The sequence below is a fragment of the Columba livia genome, chromosome 2 (assembly GCF_036013475.1).
Source record: "Columba livia isolate bColLiv1 breed racing homer chromosome 2, bColLiv1.pat.W.v2, whole genome shotgun sequence".
Lineage (NCBI taxonomy): Eukaryota > Metazoa > Chordata > Aves > Columbiformes > Columbidae > Columba > Columba livia.
The window spans coordinates 39,087,101-39,106,015 of record NC_088603.1 but is presented as its reverse complement, the minus strand read 5'-3'; the positions used below and the strand labels follow the sequence as shown (position 1 = coordinate 39,106,015).

The 18,915-nt window shown below is 37.6% G+C and overlaps 1 protein-coding gene across 14 annotated transcripts in view; it reads left to right on the top strand.

Moving 5' to 3' along the window:
* SATB1 (SATB homeobox 1) overlaps window positions 1-18,915 on the top strand; it is a 93,440-nt gene that overhangs the window by 26,883 nt on the left and 47,642 nt on the right. For all 14 annotated transcript variants that reach the window (XM_065051528.1, XM_065051523.1, XM_065051520.1 and 11 more), the window contains 2 exons: window positions 199-325; window positions 1,047-1,170. In XM_065051528.1, coding sequence (XP_064907600.1) covers window positions 199-325; window positions 1,047-1,170 — 251 coding nt within the window. The remainder of the gene's footprint in view (window positions 1-198; window positions 326-1,046; window positions 1,171-18,915) is intronic.

Below are 18,915 nucleotides of genomic sequence, written 5' to 3'. Positions count from 1 at the left end.
TTTTTTTGTTTTTGGGGGGGTGTTCTTTTGTTTTGCCAGATTTAAGAGGCTAGAAACAAAGGTGGCGATTTTGTTAAAATCAGATATTTCTTTTGCCCACAGGGATTAGCAGGTAAATTACTTTTTTTTTTTTTTTTTCCAATTTTTCCTGCCTTTTTTCTCCCTACCCCCTCCCCTCAAAAAATAAAAATCCCACAGGGCTTATCCAGGTTGGGAAGTGGAATCCAGTTCCACTCTCCTATGTGACAGATGCCCCTGATGCTACAGTAGCAGACATGCTGCAAGATGTGTATCATGTGGTCACACTGAAAATCCAGTTACACAGGTAAGTTACATACCAGTTGTGGGACGTGAACTGTTACTTGTCTGCTCTTACTGTTAATATTACTTGTATTTAATTCCCACTGTGCTGTGTGCTCAAAGGCTTATCTAAATTCCTTTTTAGTTACTCTGGTTCTTCTTTAACTTACAGTATACTAGTGCAAAAAAACTTTTATAGCTCTGATACATAGATTTTCTTTGGATATCTCATTAAAACTATATTGCATTTTAGTCAATTAAATGATGCATTACAAGAAGGCATTTTACATAAAGTTTACTTAAGAGAAAAATATTTTTGCATATCATGAACAGTACCATCTGTGTGCATTTTGTAAAAGAATGACTTGCTCACACTTATTGTTGCTGTCTAGGTTCTTAAATTTCACAGTAACAAAAAAGAAAAAGACGGTTAATATATTAATGCTTTTCATGATCAGTCGTGAGAAAGCATTACACCTTAAATTGTTTTACCAAGCGCATCAGAGCAGGAAGGTAGAAGTAACATGAAAAAATAGTCGCCACATGCAGCTGATGTATAATTCATGCATCAATACAGCAGATGTGTTGTATAAAGTAATTAACTAATCGGAACAATCAGGAGACCGAGAGCAATCTCCAGATGCATCTGCTTGATGCGCAAAATGAAATCTGTCTGTCTTAAAGGAATGTTCTGCAGCAGGATGCAATCTTGTAATAATCCCTTTTCTAATCTGTGTTTCAAATAGTTGCCCTAAACTAGAAGACTTGCCTCCTGAACAATGGTCTCACACAACAGTAAGAAATGCTCTGAAGGACTTACTGAAGGATATGAACCAGAGTTCATTGGCCAAGGAATGTCCCCTTTCACAGGTACTTAGCATAACATGTAATAAATAATAAAGCACTATAGGCAACGCTGATGTGAGATTTGAGATTTCTACAGACTGTAGCAAGTAGTACCCGTGGAGTGAATCTGCCAAAAATGCAAATTCATTTGACCACTTCATGATCTTTATAAATATGCCTGATTCATTTCGAACGCAGTCTTACGACGTTTCCCATGGGGAGTCGTGAAAGGTTGTTTACACCACACTAAAATTGCCTCACAGCAAACTGGATTTTAACTGGTTTTTGTCTTCAGTCTTTGAACTGCTTTGATGTAACTACTTTTTTCAAACACATGTGTTCAACATGTTAAAAGGCTCTTTACTTACTGCTGTCAAAAGTACTATTGAATCTGAATGCTTGTTAGATAACCTACCGTAGTTTTAAATGCTAATTCATAAAATGAGACAGTCCTTGGCATGCTATATGAGAAGGGAATAAAGAATAAAGCTCTTTGGATGATGTGTTGTTGTTGCAAACAACCAAAGGAAAATCAGCCATTTATTAGTTCTAATCAAAATATACCTAAACAAAAATGAAACCTCAATTTATGCATTGCTAAATATTGAACTGATGTTTTGCTCAAGCCTTAGTCCTATTGTTCTTTTTTGTCATTCTTTTGTCAAATTACTGTGAAGGCGCAACTTATTTTTCTACACAGTACAGCGTCCAAAGATGCTGTGGTGGGGACATCATATTTATTTTTACCTTTTAAATTTTAAAATGTATTTTTTTGTGGTGCAGTGGAGACAAATTCAATGTACAAATAAGTGATGCAAGTTGTGTTAGGGAGGGAAAAATGTAAAATAAGGTAGTCAAGGTATTTTTATGGGGATTTGATTTTTCTTGCTCAGAATATCAGAGTCTTTGTTTCCAAAAGACTTCAGTTAATCTATAGAGGACCACTCGCTTTCTCTGTGCGTCTTTCCAGCAGATATATTAGCAGGCTGTTTTCCCATCGCTTTCTTTTCCCTGTGGTTAGATTGTTTGCAGTGATGTGGCTCCAGTATAGGAAGTTTTGAAGTGTAAATAATCAAAATTATCTTCACTGGTTGCAAACCATTCCAGTAATACGTCTGCAAAGTTATCTTGTATGTACCTACTATAAAAGCATGTGAGCTTTTGCAGTGCGGTCTTACGGAGGCTGCAGATAATTTGGCACTTTTCTCCATTTCAATCTAATAGTGCTAGTTTTTAATGGATGCTGGTGGAAAGCAAGTAAATTCTATCGAGATGGAATATTTCATTTCTATTTGGACATTGTGTTTCACGTGGCAGCTTCTGTATATATGTAGATGATGCAATGATAAAACAGAAAAAAAAAAGTTTTTAAAAATAATACTGCACTAGAGAAGGTATCATGTACTGGAGACAATTCAATAATTATACTCTTTTAAAAATTGTTTTTAAACTGTAGTGAATTTTTATATAATAATTTTAATGGACAAAAACAATCTTGCCTAACAACAGCTCTTGAAGTTAGCACTAGAGATGACCAAAACCCCAGATTACATAACTCTGATTTGGGGCTGTTTACTGTTCTGCACATCTTTATTTGTAAAATAAAGCTTTGAGCTTCTTTCTGCTGTTAAAAGCATGCTTATTGCTTTTGCCATCTTTATCTTCACCGGCGCTGCAGTAGCTGAGTTGCAAGAACTTAAGTAACTTCTGCTTTTCTTTTTTTCTTTGAAGACCAAATCATGTTGAGCTTAAAACACATTTATTTATTCTTAACTTTTGGAAAAACAAGCTGTTACAGTGGTTGATCAAGAGCCCATCAGTCAGTCTAAATCTCCCTATTTCCCTCCGGGAGCTTGAGGGAAGATGCGTTGATCTGATAGTGTCCTTTTCACATGACTAAATTGATCCAAATCCTTCCTCTATTTGCCTAACTGATAACTCATCATATATGGCTCCTATGGAAAGGACACCGATTTAACAGTATCTGTGTTTCGTTAAACGTATTAAATTTGGAAAATTGCCCTGCAGTGGTGTGCTGCTGCAACAGAGGTGAGAAGTAAGAGCAAGGCAGAGGTCAGGAGGCAATGTTTCCTTAGAGGGTCCATCAAAATGCCAGCATGGGAGACTCTTCTGAGAGCAGAGAAGTGGTCTCTCGTGTTTGTTATGTATTTCCACGGGCATAGGTAATGCCATATGAAGTGCTTCATCACAAATGCGAACTAATGCAGTGACACTGTACCATAACTTATTAACACTGTTATGGATATAATTTATTAACCACAGAAAAATGACTCAAAGTGGAAACGAGAGTAGTTATCGTTTTCTGTCACTGTCATTAGCAGTGCTTTATTTTGTGTAGGTGCGAAAGGTCTTGTTGTATTTAAGTTGCTGTGCTCAATGCATGGCATCTCCAAAGCCCGTGTAAGCGTGGAAAACTGAGAAGCATCATCCTCACACAGAATTTACGATATTTTCCTAATTAATATTTCATTTTGTGCATTAAAAATTGCTCATATATATTCAGAATACTGATATTCTGTGTACTGCAAAAAAACTCAAGCAAACCATTTTTATAGTTGGAGATATATTTAATAGCTTGAAAATATGTGAGCAAACAAACTTTGAGCTCCAGTTTATCTACCTGAGTGGCTTTGCTTTTTTTTTTTCCTTTTATCTTTTTTTCCCCATTTGCTTTCTTGTCCAACTAAAACCTTGGGGCGTACAGGTATGAGCTCTTCATGCCTTCCTCAGTAAAATATCACTGTGACTCTTGCTTTCATTAGGAGACTTGGATACATACTCTCTTTTGAAGTCTCTGTAATTGTCTCACTCTGTGACTGCTGTGGCCACCCCCAAAGGCAAGGATTTATTGCTCAGTATAAGAGCCTGCATCATAGGGAATCCCAGTCGATATAACCTGGAGTCCTCAGGATGGACTGGAGCAAATGCATGGTTCTGAATTGCCGTGGAATCGCAGGCGTCTGTCCAGAGATTTAGTCTCACATTTTTTGGTATCAAGCAGACAAGGTAAAAAATGCTGCAAACTTCATGTGGAAAAACCAAGCCTGTTCTGAATTATGCTCTGCAGTGTGTATTTTCGTGCTTTACCTCGGTTTGCAGATTTTATTGCTAGAGACTAGCAGCATATGCAGATGCTGGGTGAAAGACTTCTTGTGTTTGATACGCACGGCTCGCTGCATTTCTGCTTGCTCTCCAGACCTCTTTTAATGGGGAAGGCAACTTGGAATTTAATCTTGGGCTCAATTTTGGGACATCTTGTACATTCCATTAAATCAGTGCATCTTGCAAGTGGCCTAGATCTCATTTCCCTCCTGTTTTGGCTCTTCAGTCTCCAAAGGGTTGTAAAGAAATTGTTCTACCATCAATTCTTATTTCCAACCCCTTGCACATAAGCTCTACTCTACCTTAGTCTTTTGGGAGCTGCTCTAAAGTGATCAGGCAGGCCTGTTGCTCTCATTTATTTAATGTTAGTCCTTCCATCTCTCTACTCAGCCTTAGTCCTAGCACTTTCATACTTCATTTTCACAATTTTGCTTCATTTTGTTTTTTAGTGCGGGAGTCCCTTATTACTTCCACAGTTAACTGAAATACTACAGACCATATTTATACTGATATTAATAAGGCTGAGGGTTTTTTGGTGGTGTTTTATTTTTTTTCCCTGTTGAATTATAGTCTCTTACTCTCTCTCTGAGTGTATATATATAGTTGGATAAGCTTTTATGAGGGAGCAGGGATCAACATGGGCTGTTGGCCCAATAAAAGGCTGGAAATTATTTTGATAATTCTGGAACAAACTCAATGTGTGCTTTTGAACATTTGGATGTACCCCTGTGACCCCTGTTCCTGTGACCTTTTCTATGAAAGGAAGATAACAAGTCACCTACCAAACGGAGAGATTGTAAAGATTAATTAATATCTGGGCACTGCTTTGAAAATATGGCAGTGATCAAATGACATTGACTTTCCCACTGGTATTATCTCACCTGAATGTTTTCTACAAGAAGATTTTTCTAAATGATTGTGGTTAGTATTCACAAACAGGCTTGAGTTTTTAATTTTTTTTTTTTTTTCACTTTATCAAGCCACTGCAAAAGCACATCTGAAGCAAGGTATTCATTCTTTCTCTTCCCCCATAGTATAGCTAGCCTAACTTTCAGTACAGTCGGTAGCCACAGATGAGAAAAAAACCACGCCTGACGTATAGTAAAATCTCAAAACTCATGGTTTATTATGTATTACAATATTTTGTAGGGGATATGCAGTATTTTCATGGAATATATCCAGAATCTGTGATACTTACGGACATAGTAATTTACATGTATTGTATTATTATTTTTGAATTTTTTTGAAGATATTCGTGTGTACCATCACCCCTCCCCTCCTCCATGCCTTTAATGTCTTTTATAAAATTTTGCTCTTGATGATGAGGAAATCATATTCTTTTTCAGTTAGAGGGATATACACTTGCATTCTGTAAAATGTATGTGCACACAGCAAACGCTGATATAATACCGAAGTCTGAATAGTTTTGCACTTATGATAAATATATCTATTCTGACTGTATTTTGATCAAACTTCCATGCTGTGGTGAATGACTGTCTTCAGCTGACACGGGCACAGTATAGATCATATACCTTGCTTTTTCGTCAAATATCCTGCCCTGAATTTGCGTGCTGTTTTATGTAGACATTGTGCAGGCTTTATGTGATCTGGCAGAGATACCAGACAGAAAACTTTCTCAGAAGATGCGTGCTTCTCAGTTCACCTGATCTGAAGGCACCTGGCCATCATAGCAGCATAACAGAAATCCTCCGACATTTTCTTGTTACTGTTCTGACTCTCCCCACCTCTCAAAAATCCCAACCAAAAAAAAGTTACATTTGCTAAAATTAAAATTTTCAGACATATAAATAACCCAGGAATGAGCTATTAAGAGCTGCCAAAATGCATGCATTTTATGAGCAATTTTTAATTCATGCTTTACAAAACTGAAAGGTGTTTTTTGCCCTCCCCTTTCAATTTTACCTGCCTAGACCTGAGATCAAGTCCTTAGATTTCTTTGTAGCTTGTGATTCTCTTTTCTCCTCTTCTCTTCCTTCCCCCCTCCCCCAATAATTAATAACCTGAGTAAGGAATGCAGCTCCTTTTTTTTCACTTTAGAAGTTACTGTACTTTAGATTTTAAAGATGTCATTAATTATTTCAGGGGAGTAAATCCTTGAGGGCCTGGGCTCAGGTTTTGGCAGGCAGGGCCTTTCAACCCACCCCTCAGTTGCTCAAGAGCATTCACTCTGATGTCTCTTCAAGCTGACATGGTATCTGGATTTTTAAAACATTTTCAATTAACTGTTAAAATTTGCACCCGTGATTTTTAGTCATCCAGCTAGAATGGGCAGTACAAAGCCTGTTGCTGACAAGTTGGAGAGGATGAAATATGCGTGTTGGTAGAGCTGTGTGAGGACATTTGCAGGATACTCAACCTTTCAATTGCCCGATCTTTTGATCACTGATTTATGTTCTTTAAATGCATCTAATCGCTCTCAGTATTAAAGCTATGTCAGCCTAGAACTGTTTTATCTGGGCAGCACTCTATTAAAGGACAAAATATACATTCAAGGCTAGGCTGGATGGGGCTCTGAGAAACCTGATCTAGTTGAAGACATCCCTGCTCAGTGCAGGGGGGTTGTATTAGATGACATTTGAAGGTCCATTCCAACCCAAACTATTCTATGATTCCATAGCTATTTTTTTTTTTTTCTGCTTCTTCATTAGAATTAACTATGATGATGATGTCAAAGTCACTTTCCAAAACAATTATGGGGCCTGGACTTAACATGGGAAGGAGAAGGGGAGCATACCTTGTTTCTCGAATAAATGGAGTTTCTGACTTCAGAGGACTCTGTAAGGTGTCAACGTGTCCCTTCGTATCTGTTCTGTCATGAGGTCATGTGTTTCTGCTTCTGAAAAACTGTCAAGTGTCCAATAGAGAGATGGTGCTAATGTTGATTCCTTTTTTTTTTTCTCCTTACACCCATAAAGTCAGCTGTGTGGAGATTTCTGCCAGGATCTCCTAAGAACAAAATAGAAAATTCATGCTTTTTAGGGGAATAACATTTTTGGGACTGTGCTCCCTGCTTTGTGCACTAACCCCTTGGGATTGTACCTCAGAAATTTTGAGAACTGTGCCACGTCAACAATTATCTGCCTCATATAGACTTCAGGTTTTAGGGAAGTGACAAAGTGAAAAAGGAACACAGCACGGTTTCCTCTGGTACGTTTTCCTTCTAGAATATGCATGTGTTGTAGAACTGAGCCCTACTCGACTTCTGGTTTTACTCAGTGGTCATTAGAATGGTATCTAGAATAACTGCCACTTTAAATATTTGCAGTAATGTTCTTCTTAATAGATATAGAAAACATTTTTCTTTTTACATTTAGTGGGTTTTGAGGCAGTAAAGTAATGCACTGCTACAAAATTCTGTATTCATTCATTCATGTTTCTTGCATACTTCTTAACACAGTCATGGCCGAGTGCAACCCCTGATTTATTTATTTTTTTTCCATAACTTTATTAGAGGGATAACAAGCCACTCCTCCAGTGTTCTTTAAAGCAAGATTGCAAATAAGTCTTTTTTTTTTTTTCTCTTTTTTTTTTTTTTTTCTTCTTCTTCTTCTTATTGGCAAATTGTTGGCTGTAGAGTACTGCACAAGTATAAACAACATGAGAGATCCTTTAACATAACATGAGAGAGCCTTTAGTCGCTTTGCTCCCTAGCTTTGGAACTCATTGCCAATTGAAGTAAGGAAAGCTCTGGCTGTTGGGACTTTTAAATCTAGACTTAAAAGTTATTTGTTCTGTTTAGCATTTTTAAAATGATTCTATTAGGAATTGTATGTGCTTCAGTTTTAATTTTAACTCATAATGATTGTAAAGCACCCTGGGATGCTTGCATGAAGGGCGCTACAGAAACCCAAGATTGCATTGTACTGTGTTGTAATGTATTGTATTATTACATGGTGCTAGAGTTGGACCACGGACAATTCATATAGAAAGTATTTGAATACTTAGCTAAAGATAAGGAGTGCGTGTTGGGGGGGGTTACTGTCTCTTCTTGCTTCTTTTCCCCCTTTTCTGTCAGTTATTTTATTAAACTAAATTAACATGGCAGTTATTCCCTAAGAAATGCCAGCATAATTTACTGCTGCAAAGGGGCTCAAAATGTAAACCAGATGATAAACTAAAAATAAAAAAGTCCACATTAAGATTTAATTGCACTTCCCTTTCTATATTGCGTTCTTATGTAAAATACATTACAAAGCAGTACTTTCTTTATCATTTCCTTCACTTTTAACTGAATTTCATTAACAGTAAAGAAATATATTGTCTTTGTTTCAGTAATGTCACTTGACAGTTAATCCCTTAACTTGATCTACATGTCTTTAAGTTTGGGTTTGGTGGGTTTTTTTTCTTTTTTCTTTTTTTTTTTTTTTTTTAATAAAGAACATGATAGCACTGACTGGAGCCAAGTATTGCACAACCATGTGATTTACAAGTTTCCCAGCTCGCAGCTTTGCCAGTGCAGGTCAATTCACACCTGCCACACTTATGCCATTCTGGTCCTCATGTTGCTTTTCCGCAGTGATTGTCAGAGGTAAAGAGTTGTGCGTGTGGCTCCTTCCTTCCCCCCTCCCCGCTCCAAATGCGTGCTAAACCTTGTGCATTGGAAGTGTCTGTTCAGGAATTAAATGGAGTTTAATTTCTGTCCATTAGGAAGCTACTATCCACATCGCCAATTAAGCCTCCTATTTAAGGGGCGAGGAAATACGTATGTCTACCTTTTAATCACTGCTGTGACTGGCTTGCAGAGACCTTCCCTGACTGGTTCAGTTATTACTAGCAGTTGTGGGAGGCACAGAGATCAGAGTGGTTATAAAACCCACCCAAAAGCTGAGCAAATTCTATAGGTGCTGTAGTGTTACTGTCAGCAGATTGAAAGCTGAGGTGTGTCTGTGTTAGGGGATGCAGGGCTGTAGGCATAAAGATGTGTCTGGAGAGAATTACTTGAATTGGTAATGATCTTTTTACCTGACAGGAATGAAAGCAAAGCAGGACCCACTTATTGAGAGGCAATGCAAAGAGACCAGTAGCTCTCACCTTGTCAGACCAGACTCATTGCAGTTCTTGGCTCCGACCATAACTTAGAAGAAAAGAGATGCATTTCTCAAAAAGACCTTAAGCAAAACTCCTAAAGCTTTTACATTTTTTTTTTCTTTCTTTTTATATTAATGATTAGGTTCTTCCTTTTTATTTCCAAGAAACATTATTTCCAGGAAAACCTAAGGCAAGGGTGAGCTTTGTCTCTCTTTCTTTGGACACTTCTTTAAGAACAGAATAACTAGTATCAGATTCTCCCTGATACCTTGCAGCAATGATCAGAGAACAGGTTTTTCAGGACAGCAGCAACCTCAGACCTGCCTCACTCTAAGCCAGGGAACAAACTACTCAAAAGGGAAAACTTCTGTTGCCCAGGGGTGGGAACACATGAAAGTTTCTCATCATATACACCTGTCTCTTAATTATTTTTATTTTTTAAGTACCAAGATTTCCTACACTGAGAGTTGCAGTTCTTCCATAAGCTTGCACCAGAAGAGGGGAGAAAACTGCACTAAAGCATAAGGTGTGCCTGGCTGTGCTACCTTTCCAAAGAATTTGATGCTTCTTAGTAAACTGTCATGGAGAAGGATGAGTTTCACGATGATGAAAAACTGGGGCACACATGGAGGATATCGTGTCATTGGTCTTTGTGGAGATGGAGATTTCTGCTCCCTAAATCTACCAAGTGTGTTTGTATTGGAATCGGCATATCTAGGCTCTTCCAGAATATTGGGGAGATACGTTTGTGTGTGTGTGTGTGTATATGTATGTACACGTATCACAATAAAATCCCGCCAGCAGATACTTGCCAGCTAGTATGTCCCCAGGCTCTTATAGCTGTGCTCCCCATTCTGCACTTATTGTAATGAGGGTCTTTGTGTGCTAAACCTAGTCTATCTACATTTATTTATTTTAATATGAGGGGTAACTAAGAACAATCTTTTAATAAATAGACCCTCAAAGTGCATGTGCATATTCCACATGGAAAGCTAGCTGAAACATTTCTCTGTTGAGATATGTTTGAGTTTTGCATCTTTTTATGAATTCTTCAGAGTGTCTATACTTTTCACAAACTCTTGTCAGTGAAAGGCAGCAACACAGAGGGGAAACTAGTATCTTGGCTAACAAAGCTGCTTAAAATGTCACCTTCATATGATTTTACTTAGCAGAAGTGAAGAATCCATAGCAAATTTCTTGCTTTAACTCCTTTTTCTCCTGGCAAATTTTGGTGTTTTTCTTAGGACAGAAAGAAGTTTGTTCCTGTGCTTTTAGCAACATAAATATCCTCCCAGAATCTGGGTCTAAATGATTAAGAATGATCAGAAGTACAGGTGGCTCATAAAGAGGCACGGGGCCTGAAACAATAAATCTGACACTTAAACATTTAAACAAAGGATAGGCAGAGGATGTTACATTTGGCACTAGAGAAGTATTAAAGCAAGCAATCAGAGGCATGAGAGATGCACTAACTGGGAGCAGAAATCAATGAAGTTCAAAGTAAAAGCTAGTCATATATTAAAAAAAAAAAATGTATTTAGTGAAAGAGATTACTATGCGATGTGGTGAAAGATCCAGCACAAGAAGTCTTCAAATCAATATCAGATGTTTGCTCTAGCTCAGCCACAGGTAACTTGGCTGAATTCAGAAATCACTAGGTGAGCTTCTAGGCTGTCTTTTAATGTAGAGTCCAAATAGATGCTTAAAACGGTCCCTTTTGGTTTAAAAATCTGCAAAAACTTGTGTAGGAAAAGGTATCAAAGAAAGGATTTATCCTAAATAGCAAAAGAAATTCAGCAAGACAACTGTTAGTGCTACTGTGTCTGATGACTTCTTGTCTGGACATTGTGCCTTAGGGCTCAACTTCATGCCAGACATCTGACGCTTTGCCTAGCAGAACAGTGGAATCCGAGAAAAGACTCACTGAAAATCCTGTCCTATTTCCCAGCAAGGAGATATTCCTTAACGTGGTGGATAATGCTGAGCAATTTTTAAGAGCCTCTTACAAAAACTGTACTGGAAGACAACCTTTGTGGTTGGTTGAAGATAGAACAATTACAAACATCTCTATCAGGAGAATGTATATATTTCATTTTTGTGGAAAAGTTTTATGTGCCCAAAGCTGCATTTAATGCATTAAGATATCTAAAATGTCCCCTGTCACACAAAGCATTTGCATTAGGACAGCATTTGGAAGCACATGAATTAGGACTGGCTTTTCCAGATAGGAAACAAGTCAGAAGCGTTCTGACCTGACTGGAACAGAGTGCTTGGAAATAAAAACAATCCACCTGAGAGGATGACTGAAGGTGTCTTTTAGCTCCAGATTTTCACCAGATCAGTCTAGTGAGATCTCCAAGGTCCCTCCTACCCCAGCCTTTATTCCTGTACCAGAAATGCTGGTTTGTCCTCTCCCCATCCACAGCGCATGATCTGGATTGTCCTCCTGGGCTCCAGCTTCTCTTAGTCTTGTTCCTTGTGTCCTGAGGAAAAGTGAGCACAGGTGTGCAGGCTTCATCTAGAGCTCTGCCTGGCGTAGGAACAGCAGGAGCCTGGAGGGGGAAATGGTTGGGGCTGAGGATGCTGTCTCCACATTACAGGCCTAAGAAGGAGGGATGGAGCTTACCCTGGAGTAGCTGGTCCTGTGGACTGGAAGTCCAGCCACATTTGGAGCATGGCTTCTGCGTTTGGCTTCATCCAGTGCCTCAAGATGGGTTTGTGATGGGCACTGAGATAGGAGCAGTGGGGAGGGCCCTTGAAAATGTGCATTCCCCATGCAAGCTGAAAGAGCAGCTTAAAGCAATCTGGTTACTTCATAACAGCTTTTTCAAGCAGATTTTTGGCTAAAATGGATAGTGCTTTCCTTACCTATGGACCTGTCCTGTTTCAGAGCTCTTCTGGCAAAGGCACTTGAAGAATCAAAGTCTCAGGGTGCAATAATTCAGCCCTCAAATATGGGACCATTTTCACTCCATGAAGAAGAATTAACTTATTAAATATTGATTATTTTGCATTTTATATTTTATCCAGGTTGATTTTAGGAAGGGTTTACCCAGGACTTTTACTACTAAGTACCTGCCATTTATAGTGTGTGGTAAAAATCAGGATTCTTAAGAAGATTAGTGTTGGACATCTGACAACAAAGACAAAAATGACTTATGTCTCCTTATCTTTTATAGGTTTAGGTTATGACTTTTTTTCCCTCTTTTTTCTTTTTTTTTTTTTTTTTAAGTCTAAGGCACTATACCATAAAGCTTGTAAAGCAGTTATGAAGTTCTTCAAATCTGAATTAACGTTTCCAACCTACCTATCTTTTTCTCTTTTAAGCTTTTAACCTTTGTAGATCTAAGACTAGTATCTTGGGAAGCAGCTTTTTATTTTAGCTTTATTTATATCTGTCAGTGGGAGATGCTTGGAAAACATTGGGAGAATGCTGCTCCGTCATGCAGCAACTGGGGATTTATATTACAAAATGGTAAAAATAGTGCAAGGTTCAGTTCCTTCAGGTGCTGAATCCTCATTTCTGATTTTCCAAATCTTCTCATGTGCGGATATATTTCTATACATGTATAAATATATGTGTGTATATATATATATATATATATGTAGATATGATTTGGGTTGTTTTTGGTTTATATCTTCCCTCATTATATTCAATGTAGCTTTACGTTTATGTTAATATGTACATTTATAATACCTAAAGACAACAGAAGGCAGAAAAGGAGGAGAAGACGATTTAGGCTATACAAGGATAGGAAGAAAGACATGCTCATATATTGGAAGAAAAGCTTGTGCCGTCATTTTAAATCTGCCTATAAGCAGTTTTAACTTATATGACCAGCATTTGCCGTGCAGATCTTTATTTCTCCTGACCCTGGCAACAGTATGGAGGTCAGATAGCCATCCAAGTGCAATGCCAAAGGCACAAACAAAAGTTTTTTTTTCTTCTCTGTCCATCTGTGGGTTTTTCCCTTATCCTATGCGTTTATAGGGCATATGACAACAAATTCTCTTGCATTACTTGCTATAGTTCAAGGTAATGGACCCAGGAATTTAACATAATCCTTCATATGCAATTAAACTGCCCATTTCACGATTCCTTGTCCAAAAAACAGCTCGTGGCTGGATATATTTGATCTGCTTTTATTTGGAGTGGCAGATGATAATTCTCTGCCATACCAGAACACAAGGAACAACATTTTGCCCTGGTTGGGTTTTTGCAGTACGTGGGCTGGAGTAGGCTGAGGCAGGTTAAAATCTTTTGATTTGGGGATAATCTTGTGTTATCTGTTTGGGGCTTGAATGTTTGCTTCTCATTTGAAAAATGTTAATGTAGACCCTCCTGAGAAATAAGCACTCCTAAGAGTTTGGCTTGTATTAAAACTGATGCTCATGATTTCTCCACAAACAAAAGCCACTGATAGTGGCCAGGGTGGGGGAAACAAAGTTACTTTGTGCTTTATGAAAAGATCTCTCCCCGCTACCTGCCAAATCTTCAAGTTCTTTTCTGTTCTGCAACTTTTCAGTATTCAAACTAAGTCTAGGGACAAAGACTCATAGCTTTTTTTTTTCTTTTTTTTTTTAAATAAGGTGTGTTAGGGTTGCAGCACTGGAACATGCTACCCTGCTGGTGCCTAGGGGTGTAAAGCAGAGGATTTATGGAATGGAAAATAGAGTAGAGCCTTAAAAGTTTGGCTTTAAAAAATGGAGACAGTAGTTTGACAGATTGTTCAGTAAATGTTCATTTTATTGAGAATTATAAAAAAGGTGCTTAACGCCTCTGTGCCATTAATATAATACATTAAAAGGTTACTGTCAAGATTAGTGTTTCAGCTCTGAAAATTGACTGTAGGGTTTATGGGCAGCACTGTTCATATTCTGCTTGGAAGACGAGGTATCTTCTACTTACCACTTGACAAAACCATTATGTTGTTACAAGGCTTTATACTGAAAAACCTGATAAATAGTAAAACACAAAATCTCATTTGAAAAGCAGGAGAATAGTTCCTGTCAGTCTTATAGCCAGATTTAGCAGATGCGGGCTTGAATGTAAAACAGTTGTGAAAATAGCCAGTGTCAAACTAGTACAAAATTAAACTTGTGGGGTGTTCTGTTTTCAGTGTCTGTTATTGTTGAAGAACTCCATTTCAAAAGCATGCATTCCTTCCTACAGAAAAAAAAATCAGATTCCTTAGTTGAAATTAATTAGCATTCAGAAACCAGATAGCATGTTTTTGGGTATTCATGAGATCTCTGTTTGAAAAAATGTTTTTAACTTGTAGAAATGTGTTGCAACACACAGATGGGAAGAAAAAGAAAAAAAAAATCTCTTTAGCAAGCACTGTGTGTAAAAGGAATATTACATTTTGCACGCTCCTGATTACCCTGTGTAAACAGTTTTTGACATCTGTCTTTATAGTTTTCGAGGAGAGGAAGACTTTGTTAAAAGAACCATTTTTATACAGCAGTCACCATTTCAGTCTTGCTTTACCTGTATTATGAAAGCAGATGGTCTGCATGTCTTTTGAATATTTATAACTATCAAAAACAATCTCTTGCTATTCACCCTTAGGCTTATGAGATGTCAGGACTGTTCTGGTTGAAAAAAAAATCATCTTGGGTGTTTACAGAAAGAGGATTACATTAAGCTGAAATGACTATACATTTTCCAGTTTAATATTTGTCCATCAGCTGTTTAATCGTATTTAGATAATTGTGTAAATAAGTTGTTGCAGCCCTTGCCCCTTACACGAAGCAGGCTCGAAGCTTTAAACACCGATGAATGAGTTGCGAAAAAAGCTTGGATTTATTTTTTTCCTAGTTAAACAACCTGGAAGGCCCAAATAAGTTTTGGTTACAATGCTTATTTTGAGGGAAATGTTTCATTTGCAAAGGAATCCCTGATATCTAATTCAGCCAAGTTGTTTTAGGAAGCTGCTGTGTCTGTTACTCTCTGCTAAGTCTGTTAGCATGTGTTTGTTCTGTGTAAATACTGCAGCCCAACTACCCCTTCATGAGGCATGAAAACAACCTCATTCTGCCCATATAAAAATAATTTTAAGGTTATTTGGGGAAGTTTTGGGACTGTGGGGGTTAAAAGCTTTTTTGACTGGAAGCTGAGCAATCACTGATAACAGATTTTGCTGTGGTTGGTTGATTTGGCAGAAAAGCATGAACAGTTTTGGTTTAGATGATTGAATTAACCTGATTAACATTGTTTTTGTTGTTTTGCAAAAAGGACAACAGTATACTTTTAGCGTTTATAGAACAATACTTCACCTGGTTGGAAAGCAGCATTAGAGGCAATGGCTCAGAAATGCCTCCTGTGTAACATCTGCAGCAGTGGCTGCAGCGACCAGGTGGCACAAAAGTCTCAGGTCCTTCCTGGGTCTTGCAGGACACACCTTGCTGAAAGGTGTCCGATGCTACTGTTTTATTGGGTTTTATTTGATGGGCATGTGAAAAAAGTTCTGGTTGAGATTTATGATATTTCCCCAGGGTGTTCCTTAACTTCTTTGGGAAATGATGGTGTCTGGTTTTCAAATCTCTGGTATTTAATGTTCCTGAGAGAATGGGATTTGGTTCTGATTATGCTGGGTGAACCTCAGCTGAACTTCAGAACCAATTCTATCCCTACCTCCACACGGTTGTTGGATGCCTAATTTTAATTAACTTATTTGGCTAAAAAAAGAGCACTTGGGCTGCAGCAGATGGTATCATTCCAGAATAGTGGGATTTCTGTGAAGGTGGCACCATTTCAGATGACATCTCCTGATTCTGAGAACAGGACTGCAAGTGATGTGGTTGGGGGTAGGGAGGGATGGAGAGAGTGCAAAGAGGGAAACTTTGGATCTTGAGGTCTCACAACTTACTTTCAAGGATAAACTTTGAGGAGATACATCAAGATTGCAGATCTGTGACCAGTTTTCACGTTCTATCAGTTTTCTTTGCGACATGTGAAAAAGAAATCAGATCATGGGTGATGAATGTGATGCATTAGAATATTTGTATGATATATTTATATTCATCATTCTTATATGTAGAAGGCATCTGCCTGTGTGCCTCACAGATAAGGAATGCCTATGTACAGTATTACCTGAATATGATGTGCTTCAAATACAATAATTTTCATTTTGATTATTGAAAAGTGTAAGCCAAAACATGGGGAGCTCCTTACATATAATGACCTGGGAAACAAGAAAAACTTGAATATGCCTCCAGTCTAGATCGTGGATTTCTGAAGAGACCACTAACTCATATGGTTAATCTGTACTTTTGGGCCCTAAGCATAGTGGGCATTTGTATGTGTAGGTTGCCATTAAAATATACAGGAATTATATAGGAATTTCAATAGCAAAGTGCATCTTTCTGCACTGACGTGACTGCAGGTTTGATGACAACATAATGAATAAAGCATAGAAACAATGAAATTCAATGTTGTCAAGTTATTTTTCTGAGTTAACAAGGTAGTAATATTTTATCTGGCTTGTAAAATTTTGCCTTCAGTGAATTAGTAAATAAATCATTGTTTCTTCCTGATGAGGATTCTTAGAGTAGGTAATATCACTTGAATGTTTGCATGAAGTGTTCTCAAAGAAAAAGCAGGATAATTTTCATTTTAAAATGTGTGTTAATGTCTCTGTGTTAGTTTTTTTTATATCTACTTTGAAGCGCTAGAGTAAAATCTCAATATTAGCCATCAGAGCCTGAAATTCACATAGTGTCAAAGAAACTAAAATTCCTGGCAGTGTTATTTAAGTAGACCAGTCCCCTATTTGCTTGTAAAATAAAGTAACTACATTAAATTTATTCCTGAAGAAGCAAGTGATGTCACAAACTGCCACATCATTGACATATCTTTGTAAAATGACGTGGAAGGGAGGACTAGGAAATCCTAGACAAACACCTTCATCAACAATAGGTAACTTGCTAAAATTATTATTAATGTACACGTTTTTGTACTTACTAAAGTTATTTGGGCAGGAGAAGACATCTGAAAGGGGCAAAGTAAAATGAGAGAAAACTGCCCTGGAGTCGGAATGACATCCACAAAATATGCACAGGCTAATATGGGATGGTGGCCCATTACATGTGCAGTTCCCCATTTCACACGTGCAGGCCTGCAGGTTTTGCATGTACAGTAACTGTGAATTCATATAATTTACCAGTTCAGATCCAAAGCACTTGTGAAATCACACCTTATGTATCACGTTCCCTTGTTTAAAATCATTTAATCTGTAAAAGAGCTTAACCAATATTTTCGGAAGTGTTAGACATTAATGATACCACCGTTATATTGGAAATTGAAATTGGGTTCAGCTGAGCTTGGTTCAGGTCATTCAGGCTACAGTTGCAGTAGTCTATTAAGAGTTCATTCTCCTTTTATACCCCTGACAAAGGCTTCTAGCTAATTTCAGAAATGCCAGAGGAATATCAAGGAATGGTAAGAATTTTGGTGATTCAGAGAAACATTAAAATAGCTGCCTGGTGAGTAGAGGGTATCCACATTTGTCATAAATAATACTGCCTCACTCTAGCAATTCTGAGCCTCCACAAATAGCATGTTACTGAGTAATACGTTAGAATATAGTTATAATGAACTTCACTAAGATCAATAATCAAGGTACTTTTACTCAGAAGCTGAACTAGCCTTATAAAAGAAGACTTATAGTAATATTTATTGCATTTTTATTCCAAACTCTTTCTTCCAGTGGTTATAGCAGTTTGTGTAACAAAGGGTTGATGCTCTACATCGATTTTATGACAGCACAAATACAGCTAAGTGTTACATGCTGAATAGCGAAGAAACATAATAATAAAGGCTTTGTCTTCTTCACCATCGTTATTTTCTTAGTACACTGGACAATTCTTGTAGTTAAGCTAAAAGTAACTACTTTCCACATAGAAATCTAAAGGGTGGCAAAGTTCAGTCTATTGAAATTACATTTGCAAATTCTGTTGTTCATACTTCATATACTGAGTAGAATTTTAAAGTTGGAGCATTATCTCATTTTGCAAGGCTTAGTCTTAATTGATTTTGTAAAGGAATGTACTGGAACTGAAAATTTTATGCATTGTAAATTCCCCTATTTAAAAATTGGTCAAAACCGAGCAGAAGGTAAACTTCTCACTGTAGCTATCTGGTATCTTGAGAACCTTTGAGAAAAAAATATCTATATCATCCTTTAGTCTATTTTACAGCCAATATTCAGTTACAGAATTAAACATGACAATGAGAGCTCTTCTTAAGCCTGTTTCTGCAAATCACTTAAAATACCCTGTTTAGGAAAAGCAAGTCTAGGTTTGTTTTGTGTTGTTACATAAAAATTCTATTTTACTGTAAACCACCTTATTTTATCCTACTAGTAGGTCATTCAGATAAACTTTCATCCTATGATTTTCTGGGGTCTGCCCTGTGATAAGTGGCTCAAAGGGAGTGGGCAGGGATAACTTGGGGCATTGCTTGCATTTCTAGAGTCAGTGTAGGGTTTGGATACCTGTAAACTTGTGTGGGTGCACGAAGGGTGAATCAAATTTAAAAGCAGAAATAGTACAAATAACATGCGCTTTCAAGATCAGCATCGTCCGTCCAGAGCC